This window comes from Labrus mixtus, chromosome 2, assembly GCF_963584025.1.
Source record: "Labrus mixtus chromosome 2, fLabMix1.1, whole genome shotgun sequence".
NCBI lineage: Eukaryota > Metazoa > Chordata > Actinopteri > Labriformes > Labridae > Labrus > Labrus mixtus.
The window spans coordinates 29,721,363-29,733,938 of record NC_083613.1 but is presented as its reverse complement, the minus strand read 5'-3'; the positions used below and the strand labels follow the sequence as shown (position 1 = coordinate 29,733,938).

The 12,576-nt window shown below is 43.9% G+C and overlaps 1 protein-coding gene across 1 annotated transcript; it reads right to left on the bottom strand.

Moving 5' to 3' along the window:
• Nucleotides 1–25: 25 nt before the first annotated feature.
• Nucleotides 26–12,035, bottom strand: rfc1 (replication factor C (activator 1) 1). Its single transcript, XM_061027573.1, has 22 exons — nucleotides 11,889–12,035; nucleotides 11,721–11,796; nucleotides 10,422–10,538; nucleotides 9,901–10,202; nucleotides 9,639–9,713; nucleotides 8,735–8,812; nucleotides 8,313–8,636; nucleotides 7,544–7,657; nucleotides 6,710–6,889; nucleotides 6,400–6,504; nucleotides 5,258–5,660; nucleotides 4,991–5,106; nucleotides 4,281–4,395; nucleotides 3,976–4,064; nucleotides 3,665–3,802; nucleotides 3,274–3,369; nucleotides 2,927–3,180; nucleotides 2,615–2,732; nucleotides 1,351–1,496; nucleotides 1,055–1,268; nucleotides 724–918; nucleotides 26–618 (listed from the first exon to the last, which is right to left on the bottom strand). Exons 1-22 carry the CDS (start codon nucleotides 12,033–12,035, stop codon nucleotides 520–522), a joined length of 3,501 nt encoding a protein of 1,166 aa, XP_060883556.1. The 3' UTR covers nucleotides 26–519.
• Between the last annotated feature and the right edge of the window lie 541 nt (nucleotides 12,036–12,576).

Here is a 12,576-nt window from a genome sequence, read left to right as displayed (position 1 = left end):
CAAAGAAACTCATGAGCCAAACAGGTTTGTTTACTCCTCATGAAATTTATACAAAATTGCAATATACAGGAACATCAGTGCTAACCGATACAGATCTAAAGCATTTCTGTGTAGTAGTTGTAGCAAAAGGTAACAGTCTTAGACATCAGTCCCATTATTTACAATCTGATGATGGAACAAACGCAGGTCATTCCTGTGGACACTGGTGTTACTGCAGGAGGCGTGTGGACATGATAGTGGAGGTCACAAAGCAGATAGTATGCATCACTTGTTCAGTCTAGAAACGCTCCGATGGAAACATGACCGGAGGTTTCAAAAGACGTTTCTCAGCAGTTTGGGGAGGTTTAAGTGCTTGGATCAGTTACCTGCAGTATTTAAGACCAGACTCACTCATCTGTGACGCTCGCTAAAGGATCGTTGTAAGAGAAAGTCAGAAAGAAAAAAAAAAAAAAAAAGACAGTCTGTGAGGGTAGAAGAAGGCAGACAGGGACAGTTAGCTTTCCTCCTCTGGTCGTCTTGTTATTTCTTTGCCTTGCCTTTCCCCTTGCCTTTGCCCTTCCCAGAATCATCCTTATTCGTCTCCTTCTTCGTCACCTTGGTAGCTTTAGCCTTCTTCTGCTGCAGGAAGGTTTAAAAAAAAAAAAACAACAGACCATCATGAAAAGACAGCCTTTAAGCATTGTTGTCTAAAAACTTGAGTTATCCCTCTTTAAATTCTCTTACTTTGATCATGGCGTCCAGTTTGACGCCCTCCCCCTCGTCCTCAGACTCCTGCACCTCGTTGTCCCCGTTGTCTCCTCCAAACTCTGACTCTCCCCCGCCGCCGCCGCCGCCACCACGACCTTTCTTCACTACTTGCAGGGAGTACGGTGTGAGGTGGACCTCTTTGTTGTAGGCTCGTGTGAATGCTGCTTTCACCTGGGAGGGAACAACCAGACAAGAGAGGGAACATTTATTTATTTATTTATTATCTAAAGTTGGAGAAACGCAAAAATCTGTGGGAAAAGCCCGCTAACCCAAACCCCGCCCCGTCTCGTCTCCGCCTCCTGCTCACCTTGGGGTCCAGTTTGGAGTAGGGATCAGCTTGTCCGCCCCACACGCTGATCTCCATGATGCTGTCCACGTCCTCTCTGATGAGCTGGTAGTCGTCCAGCAGCTGCACGGCCTCACTGGCGCCATCTGCTCCTTTCTTCTGAAGTGGGCTCAGCAGCGCCTGCCGCAGGTAGTGCAGGTAGTCCAGATTCACCGCCTGTCTGCTGCTCAGCGTCCTGCAGAAGAAGAAACAAAAGAGTCAGCTGTTGTTTTTATGTTTTTGATAACTTGTGAGTAGTTAAATGACCGTCTGCTCACTTGAGACCCATGTGCGAGGACAGCTCCTGGACGATGCGGGAATGTTTACTGGTGGACGAGTACTTGCCGAGCCAGCTGGGGAAAGTGGGGAACTGACTCATGTAGCCTCTCATGAGCTCACCTGGTAGCACGCTGGCATAGACGGCCTACAAGGACACACACAGAGGAACACACACGTTCATGCACAAGGTTCTTGTTAGTTAAGTCAGGTCAGATTTTATAAAACAAAAAATGAATGTTCTGGCTGCTCATCGGTCTACATGGGTGGGTTGTTGGGGCTGTTAGGAGCCATGTGGTAGAGTAAGGAGAAAAGTCACTTCCTGGATTGCTTGTATGAAGTGAACATGAGTCTAATGAAGATGGCAATGCTGTTTGAGTTATGGTGGCCACTAAGGGCCATGTGGTAGGTTATGTAATGTAACAGAAGGGCAGCAGAGGGATTCATTCAGGCACAAGTATCTTGTGTTTGTTTCAAAAAGATATGAACCTTTTATACATACAGAAGAAAAAAGAAAGTCCACATGTGACAAGGCAGGGTTGGAAATTTCCTCCAGAAACACTTTTTAAGATTTTGGTTGAAATTGTCTTTAGGTCCTGACAGACATTAATATAACTCATGTACTCTGAAAAAGGAACAAAGAAAATCCTTCATCTGTAGCAGTTTGTAAGCCTTTAAAAACTTCGACCAATGTCTGCCACGAGGTACCAATCTGATGAACCAATCACACGCCTCCCTGTCTCCCTGCTCATTCTCTACCCCATGCATGCACGAGCACACACTCCAAGCGTGAGCTGAGCTCTGCTTCTGGACCAACGGCGCTTGTGTATGTAAGTGAGGGGGCGTGGCTTTTGAGGGAGCACAGAGGGGAGGGGGTGGGTGGAGACGGAGCAAAATCATGCCGGTTTTTGGAAAATGACCAACCCTGACTTTAAGTCAGATTTACTATCCTGCATTAAACCAGTGATACAAACACCTGGGAGCCTTTTCAAATAGAGATAACAAAGAGAGTTTAAGGGTCAAACCCAACCAATTGTTTTGTCTCTTTTCTAAGCTGAAATATTTTCTGTTAAAATCCCATGACACACTTGTTCTTACCAGAAGACCTTAGCATCAACTATCCAGTGAGCCAGAGTTTCATCATGTTTTCAGTTCAAATGTGATAACCAGACACAGCCTTTACACCAACAATTGCCAGTGTGAACCCCAACCTACAGGCACGATTCAACCTTCTCGTAAGTGTGATGTTGAGTATGAGTTTGTTACCTGGGTGGGCAACAGGGACCAGTTCTGCGCCGAGCGGATCCGTCTGTCCACCAGATCTCCGTCTGAGATGGAGTCAGCCGTCTTACTGAGCAACACCAGGTGAGACTTCAGATCGCCACTGAGAGGAAAGAAAGACAAAAAAAAAAAAGCAGAAACATTCAAAACCCCGTTCAGAAGATCTCCTTTATGTTTTGTTTTCTCGTGGAGGATTAATAGAAGTTTGACACCACTCTCATGTGTTTACTTTAATAAAGACAGAAGCAGGAGGCAGTTATCTTATTTCAGCACACAGAAACAGTTAGCCTCTCTCACCCGGCAGCTTTGGGCCGAACATGCAGGTAGTTCTCTTGGACAAAGAGCGGCGCGAGCGAGTAGTCGTGAAAGAAGAGATCCGACTTGTCGATGAGGCTCATGTGGGCAGTCTCCTCGCCCGCGGCAAACACCTTCCGACAGACGTCAAACGGACCCATCTTCATGTCCTTGCGGGCTCTTGCTGCGTCCGACTTGCACTGGTCGTACGTCATCACCTTGTCTCTGGCTGACCACATGCTCAGGTTGTGGATCACCTGCACAGAAAACAGGCAACAAACATGAGGCGGGGGAAAAAAAAAAACAGGAGTATGATTGAATGTAATGACACTCTTTATTAACGTCCTTACCTGTCGGACATCCTGATTGGAGGCCAAAATCATTTCATTCAGAGCTGGGGGCGGGATCTTGATTCCCTCCTTGAAAGCGAGGGACATCATAGCGCCCTGAAAAACACAAAAACAAGAGTGAAGGAGCGAAGAAACTAAACATTCAGTGGATTTATTCAAATGGTAAAAGAAGATAACAGACAGGAAGGAGTTTTATTATAACCTTAAAAATCAATTCATGCATATCTTAAACTTTCTTATGATGACATGAATATTAAAAGTGTTTGTCTATTTTCAGCTTCAAATCAAATCCCGCCAACCTGACACCGACATGAACCAGCTGGACTCAGTTTCAGTTTGTGTTTAGCGTCCTGGAGTTTTGACAGATGTTGGACAGGATGTGTGTGCGTACCTTGATCTGCTCCACCTTCGGCCTCTGGAAGCGCAGGTCAAAGCAGTAGTTGGCCAGCGACCGGATCTTTTGGTGGTTACGATCGTTACACATGCAGATGATGGGGATCTTTGAATTTTTGATCAGGCCGATCATCTCCTACAGGAGGTCAAAGATCAGAGGTCAGAATCAGATGAAGACGGATTTTCTAATGTTACAGTTCAGAAGGCTGAACACCTCTTACATCCCGATCACATCACAAAATCAGAGACATGGGACAAACATCAACTCTCGCTCTTCACAGAAATGTGTGGGTGTTTTTTTTTTTTCACCTGGATTCCTCCACGGTCCTCGTTACCAGCCATACCATCGACCTCATCCATGATCAGGACGTGTTGACTTGTCACAGTCTGAGACGTACCTGAACGATAAAAACACACTCATACAGTTACATTTAGCAGACAGCATGCATTCACACTTTGAGGCTAAAAACATTTAGCAGCTATACAGGCAATCTCCCAGGCCGCCAGTCATTGAGTGTGTGTGTGTGTGTTGTTGTTGATTTTGCTTCTTTGAACACAGACAACATTAAGTTCCAGTGAAACCATATTCAGAGAAATGTAAGTGAAGGTCTCACCTTTGTAGAAGCCCTCGATGCTGGTGTTGTTCAGTGACTCCGCTACGACTTCCTTCAGGTTTCTTTTGCTGCGGGTACAGCTGGCGTTCATCTCTACGTAGCTGAAACCCAGCTCCTGCACGGCAAAGAGGTTCAGTTAAAAAAACAGATAGTGAGCAAAGCATAATGATCAGATGTCATATATGATGTTTTCATACATGCACTCGTGAAAACATCCAAGAATTTCAGGACCGCCTGCCTTAAAATTAGTTATTACCACATGTCCCTCACAGTGAGAAGTTTTCACTGTTAGAGGGGGGGGGCAAATCCAACATTAGGAGTTTTAACCCTTCATATGAATGCTACATGTTACTGCACTCTTTGCTCTCTCTGCGAGCAGAAAAGAGTAGGAAGCAGCTTTGTTACATGCCTGATAATCAAACGGGGGCTCACTGGTTGTGTGACATTAATGCCCCTCGCTCAGGGGAGATTATACTGAATATTTCCCGCTGCTTTCATACATCGGATCACCCCGACTTTACGCTGTAATTTAACCACATCCAGATCAAATCAGTATGCTGCATACGACCGTTTGCATTAACACATGCAGTTCATTTGCACATTTGGGGACCTTTTCAGGGGTTTGGTGCATGTGTGAAAACACTCCTTGGGTCTGGTGTCAACACAAAGAAGCGTCACACACAGTAACGTGTCTGTGTTTTCACACTGACCTCACAGACCAGGGCGGCTGTGGTGGTCTTCCCCACACCTGGAGGTCCAGAGAGCAGAGCCGCTTTGGATCCCGATCCATCGTCTCTCCCTCCTCCAAACTTACCAAACCTCGCCGCTGCACGACAAGAAACCACACAACACACACGTGCTCTTTAAACACAGACACATTTTTCCCCCTCAGTGAAACAAGTTGATTTATGGGATTTATTTGATGACATAAAGATCTCTGCTGCTCACTAATCACGATACAAACAGAGTTAAACTACCTGCTGGTTTGGCAGAGCCCCCGCCGTGGTGTTTGTACCAGTTCTTCAGCCAGCGGAGCAGCTTGTTGGCACAGCTCTGGTCTCCCTGCTGGCCAATCACAGTCTTCAGAGAGCGTGGCCGGTACTTGTCCACCCACAGCAGACTGGCCCCCTCCCCAGTGGAAGACTCTGAAGACGAGGAGGTGGACAGGCCCAGCTCCCTCCTGGCGGTGTGACCCGATCCTCTCCCAGATGGCGTGCCAACATCTTTGTTCCTGGAAACGTGTCCCTGTGCCAGGCCGGTCTTCGACGGGCTCGGGGTGTGAGGGGACCGGGAGTTACCCTTAGAGGGGGAGATCTTCTGGGCTTTGGGGGTGTTCTTTGTGCTGTTGCCCGGGGGAGTCCTGGTCTTTGAGGCTTTACTCTAAAAAAAAATTTAAAATCAAAGAATAAGATCATCCAGAGATAAAGCTATAACGTTAAAGCTCCTATAAGAGTTTTTAATGAACTGGAATTCATTCTGAAGACTTTTCATGACCTACAAAAGCAAACAAGACCTTCAGCGGCAAGATAGATTTTCCTCTATTGTTCTTTTTAATGCCTGTTGCCGTGCAGGATTCAGACGAGGCGAGAAACAGCACGCTGCATAAACAGTCTTTTTTTTTTTTTATTCCCAAGTGTAAGACTCATTTAGGGTTAAACCTTAGACGTTTAAATTAAAGCAGAAAGAGATTCTTTGTCAGAAAACACTTCTTATACATCTACAGGTCAAGTTCATTTAAGAGATCGATTGTCCCCCCCTGCAAGAAGAGGGCGGAAGTTCCTCACAGGAGCTTTAAACGTGGTTTATCACAATTTGAATTCAGTAGGAAAAAAGACTTTGAACCTCCATATAAATATATAAATTACCTTTCAGGCTAATATCTTCTTATTAACAAGACAGACCTGCACGTTGTTGGTTAAATAAGAAGCATTTCTGATGTCTCCAGAGACTATTATTTGTCATTACAACGAAAAGGAATTAAAACAACACATTGAATAATGTTTGTAAAGATGAACTGGACAGAAGAAAAAGAGGTTTTGACAACTTATTTAAAAATCATACATCACTAATGCAGGAGCTTGAATAAGAAAACGTAAATGTAACAGAAGTGAGCGCTGACCTCAGACTCTGCAGCGATCTCATACTTGGACTTCTTTCCTGGTTTGGTTCTGATCAGCTCCAACAGACCATCCTCATCCAGGATTTTAGTGCCCAAACTCTCCGCCTGATGGTAAAGAGAAGTGCACAAAAAAAAAAAGACGGTTTTATTTTACTGATGGATACAGAAACAGTGCAGAGAATAGAGGCAGAAAGGGAAATACAGAAATGAACCATCGTGTCTCATATTAGTGAGTACAGCTGCTTGAATCCTTCTTATTCTCTTGAGACTACATCAGCAGTCTGGAGGGTCTGGATCATGTTGGTCTCACCTTCTCGATCTTGGACACTCCGCTGTCTCTGCCCTGCACCATGTAGGTGGTCCTCTTGCTGACGTTGCCCGTCACCTTCCCTCCGTAGCGTTCGATGAGGGTTTTGGCATCGTCCCTCTCCATGGACTCCATGACCCCCGTCAGCACAAACACGCAGCCCTCCAAACAGTTCTCAGCACCCTGAAACACACACACACGATAAACACACAGTGATCAGATACGAGAGATGGTTGGACTTCTCTAACGCCATTTAAACGGGTGAAACTCAAGCTTCCCTTCATCGCCGTCATTTGATTCAAAACGCCGCAGCTTGACTTACCAGTGAAGAAAAAGACACATCATCCTAATCCTGACCTCCCTGCATTAGCTGCCCGTCTATTTCCATGTTGATTTTAAAATTGTATTAATTTTTAAAGCTCTACATGACCCGTCCCCTCGGTATCATCACTGACCATCTGACCCCCCGTGTGACCAGGCGCCCTCTCAGATCAGCCAATAGGAGTTTGCTGTTGTACCCAGAGCCTGTTTGAGGACTAAGGGCTCTCAGGTTTTTGCAATCTGGGTTCCCAAAGTCTGGAATAACCAACCTGCTAACACCCTCTAATTTTCCATCTGTTCTGAAAACATTCTTTTTCCCTTATCTCTGTTTCAATTGTTATTCTTCTGTTCTCATAATGTATTCAAAAATAACATTTCAATAAGATCTTCTGTCCTGTGCTTTAGGCTGTCAGCTGTCTGAAGCACCTTGTAACTTTGTTAAGAAAAGTTCTTCATATGAGATGGTGCTCAGATGAACAGCGGGATAAGTCATAATCTGAGGTGTGTGTGTGTTACCTGTGGGATTTCCTTTGAGCCCAGAGCTCGCGGTCCATCTCTGTTGAGGAAGTTCCTGAAAGCGGCGGCGTTGCCCTTTTTCTTCTCGGGGTCATCAGGACTTGTAGTTGTGCTCTGATTAGATCCAGAGACATGAAGAGGAAAAAATTAAATTAATCGTATGCAAAACATTTTTTTAAACAACCCAGGGTTTGTACTGGGCTTCAGATCTTAGCTGACAGATCAATTAAAGGGGACAAATTATATAAAACCACTTGTACAGTGTTTTTGAACATATATTTGTGTAACCTGAGTGTCTACTGACCCACAAAATGTGAAATAAACCCATCCAGTCCTTTGTTTGTGGTCTGCATAAGTCTTACAACACAGAGAAAAATTCTCCGTTTCAAATCTTCTCAGTTTGTGACATCACAGTGGGATTCTGGTGTAAAAAAAAAAAATCCCCTCCCCTCCCCTCCCCTGGTATCTCCACCCCCAGCCTAGAACAAAACTTTTGCGCAGGTCGACCATTTTTATTCTCGCTACAGAGGAGTGATGTCTACGGGGAAAACTCAGGGGGGGGGTCATTACATTTAAAGAGACACACACACCAAAACGGAGCGTTCTGAGAGAGCTGGTTTATACAGGATCACAAACCTCCTCTGGTGCTTGATTCATGTTATATTTTGACCAAAGCTCAACACAGATGTTTCATTTAAGACCACAGGGGACTGTTTGAAAAGGTGGAGAGGGGGGTATAATATGTCTTCTTTAAAAAGGTCTTCCTCACCTCTGGTTTCTTGGGAGAAGTTTTAATCGAGGTGGGCGTGGTTCCTGCTTTGGGTGTGAACTTCATGTTCGAGCTGCACGAGGCGATGGGCTCCTTCTTGGGAGAGATTTTTATTTTCGAGGGTGAAATTAGTGTTTTGCCCTTTGAAGCTTCCCCTCTCTCTTCAGCCTTTTTCTTCATCATGGCCAGTTTGGAGCTGGCTTTGGCAGGCGAGGGCTTCTTCTCTGGAGTCGGACTGATCACATCCTCACACACACTTCCCTTTAGTTTGGCCTTTGACGGGCTGGGAGTAGTTGCTGTTTTCTCATCAGAGGCTTTGCGAGCCTGAACGAGGACCCACATGAAACAAATCATTTAACGACTGCCAACATCAAAAGTGAATCTGCCTTTGAATTGTTTTTTTTTTTGTTTTTTTTAATCACCTTCTTAGCTTGAGGCTCCTCGTCCAGCATGGCCAGCGTTCTGGCAAACTCCTCGTCCTCATGGACCTGCTTTTCCAGCTGAGTGATGCACAAATGAGGACACAGAAGCACAAGATTGGAAAAACAAATTACTCCCTCAACCATGTTTAGCATGAGCATAAAAAAAAACATTTTTTATTAACTAAGCCCCCCCTTTTTTTAACTTCTTTATTTTAACACCTAATATTCAATCAATCATTGCCTTTAGGAATTTCTTACTTACAAAGGATTTCTCGTAGTTTTCTAGACCCCAATTTTTTTTAATGTCAGGCTTTGGACTCAAACTTTTAAAGTTGAATTATCCTTTTTTTTAAGTTTCCTTTTTGGCCTTTTTTGGGCGTTTTTTTTTTTTTTTTTTAGAGACAGGACTGTGGATAGAATCAGAAATTGGGGAGAGAGAGAGAGTGGGGAATGACATGCGGGAAAGGAGCCACAGTTCGGATTCTAACCTGGGTCACCCACTTTGAGGACTGAATCCTCTGTACATGGAGCGTGTGCATTAACCACTAGGCTACCGACGCCCCTATTGAATGCTTTTTGATGTAAACCCAAGTATATATGATGCTACATGCAAGTTAAATATGAAACACATTAAATAACACTTTTTTCATTATCATTGAAACTACAAGATAGATTCTCAGATTGAGAAATGTTTTCATCTTTTAAATGTTAAAAAACTGAAGATGCTTTTTTTTTTTTACTATAACACAAAGCTCACGATCAGATAGAGAAGGAAAACTTAACTTTTCTCACTTTTTCAGGGATTTTTTTTACTCATTAAATGTCTGTGAGGAATGATTGATAATCAACAACTTGTTTGTCGTTACTGAAGTAAAAAGAGCAGCTGATACGTGGAGCAGCTTACCTCCATGTCCTCGTCCATCTGCAGCTCTCTGGCGATTTGCTCGTCAGTCAGCAGATCTTCAGAGTCCTGAGTGGGCTGAGGGGAAGGTCAGTTTACAGTCAAATTAGTGTTAAAGGATCCTCATTCGATACTTTGATATAAAAGCAGGAAAAAAACGTTCACTATGCAAGGACGTTTTTCTGAATATCATGATCTTGTCATTTTGGCTGAGAGGGTTTGAAGTGACAAAGCTCAAACAGAGGAGCATTCATCTCATACTCACAGCCTTTCGTTTGGTACTGGCCACAAGCTTCTTTTCCGAGCGCTGAACAGTCCCACTGCCGAAGAAGTCGAGGACTGAGGTGGGGGTGCGTTTGGGTGGAGGAGGCGGGGCTGACTTGGGGGTGACGGGCACAGCAACAGACTTCACAGCAGTTTTCCCCCGAGTGGAGGAAGACCTGACAGGAGACTTCAGCCCCGGTTTGGATCCTGGACTGGAACTGTCGGACTTTGTTTGTTTAGATGAGCCATTCTGCTTGGCTTTCGAGACCTTCTTCAACGACTGAAAGTTGTCGCTGTCCGAGTCTACAAGCGGAAAGAGAGAAGATCCAGTCAAACGCTAAATTAACCCAACATCATCTTAAAGCTGGAACTATTTTCTCTTGAAGTGATCAACTGCTCGTGTGAAGACAGAAGACAGAAAAATCATAAGAAAATGTGACAATTAACCACAAAAATAATTCACAGATCTTGCTGCAAAGCTCAAAGATGTATCTCTGCAACAAGATGATAAAGTCCTTTTACCTGACTCAGAGACATACTGCACAGGATCCTTTTTGGGAGGGGGAGTTGTCTTGGTTGACGACTTTTTCTCCTTAGGGGATTTGCTCGACTTCCTCACTGGCGGGTCTGAGTCTGAGTCTAAGGACAAACATGTAAACAAAATGTGGCAATAAGAAAACACACAAGAGAGAGGATGGAAAGTCAAATGTCAAGCCGGCAATCACAGCTCCAAACAAACTCCCCAGTTTGTGCTTCTCACATAGACTCATGTTGTTCTGAGAAACCTGGATATGATGTATATCCTTCCTACCCGTGCTCTTTATATTTACTTATTTGTCTTCTTGTTTTCATACTGGACTCTGTGTGTGTCAGGGTATCAGATTACACACAGGTGCTGTGCATTGCAAAGATGGTATATGCAAACAAGGAGTCTCACTCGTGTTAAAAAAAATAAAATCACAAACCCAACTCTCACTTGCTAATAATTAGAAACAAAATCAAGATCAGATCAGATCATTATTAATTTGGTTAAGATTGTGCTTAAAACACTTAAAGGGATACTTCACCCGTTGAAACATGAATCTGTGTTGACATCGGGTCATACATGTAGAAATGTGATATAAATTTTGAACTTGGTGCCTTCTTGGCCGAGAAAAGGCAGAAAGTGTCTTTTTGGCTCATGTGGATGAAAGACACCAAATCCCAGAATGCACAGCACCGCAGACCACTCCCACTACGGTCCTCGATTTCAGAATCAGAATCAGAATCAGAAATACTTTATTAATCCCAGAGGGAAATTTGATCGTTACAGTTTCTCCAAAATATACGACAGAGCAGTAGAAATATATTAATAAAAACATTTACAGACATGTTTACTTCTACACATACGGCCGTTTCCTCAACTGATTCAGAGATTTCTTCCAGAATTGATCTTGGAAATTCCTGGCAGAAAACAGACTCTACGTCTGTGTCCATAGACAAACAGTGAGAGCAGCGACACTATCGGTCTCAGGGGAAAATGAGGGCGGGATGCGCGACCATTCAAAAATACTACCAGGTTTCTAATGATACAGAAGATTTTAATGCAAACGGGTGAAGAATCCCTTTAACTGTATGGGACATGAATCATCTCTCCAAGCACCATCACCTCTAATTATTATTTAATATTCAGTCCCCTCATGTCCTGGTTACAGCGAGGCCTAACATACGAGGTACCTGTTGTCAGGGGAGACGGGGGATCAGGCCCCCACCCGTTGAAGTGAAGCACTGAACTCTGAGACTATGATGTATAAATAAACACATGCTAAAAGTCACACACACCTGATTCTATGACGGCGTGCTTCTTTCTTTTCTTCTCGCTGTCTTTGCGTTTCTCCTCTTGTTTGGAGCTTTTGACCTGATAAGATATAAAACATCAAATAAAAGGTTGAGGAATAAAACAGAATTCATTACAAGACAAAGGGAGGAAGATGATAGTAGTGTCCTCGCCTTGGCTGTCTCCTTCTTTTTCTTTTTCCCTTCTTCATCAGGAGAGGACAGGCTCTTCTTCTCCTCCTCTGTTTTGTTGTTTCCTTTTGGTTTGTTCACCACAGACGGTGCAAAGAACCGCCTGATGTCCTGAGTGCGCACAAACATGTTAACCTCATTACAACACAATGGAGGGAGACTGCACACACAGAAGGGAGTTTACAGATTACAGCCTGGACTGATATCGAATTGCTCATTTGCACATCAGGAATTTCACTTTTTATCATCCTTATTTTGTTTTTTTTTAGCAAGTGCATGATTTAAACTTTGTTAACAAACAAATGTCAACACTTAAGGCAGAGGTGATCGTACTCTGTTCTTCACATTACTTTTATCCACTAAATGTTATTCATATGTGTCCTAGTTTAACATGTTCCCTGCAGCTAACTGTGCGCACTTGTCTTTCCTTTCAGAGCAGGTTTTACGTGATTACAGGATTACCTTCGACTTCTTAAACCAAGTTGTTTGCGCAGAAAGCTTGCAGTGGGAGCGAAAGAAATAATAGAAATCTGCAACATACCATATTAAAGTTTTTCTGGTTGTTTACAGTCGGGTTTAGATGTCAGGAAAGTAGAGAAATCCTTCAACCGGTTGGCGCGAAGCTGGACTCTGTCGTCGCCCGGAGATGACGCACGACCGGTAGTTGTTT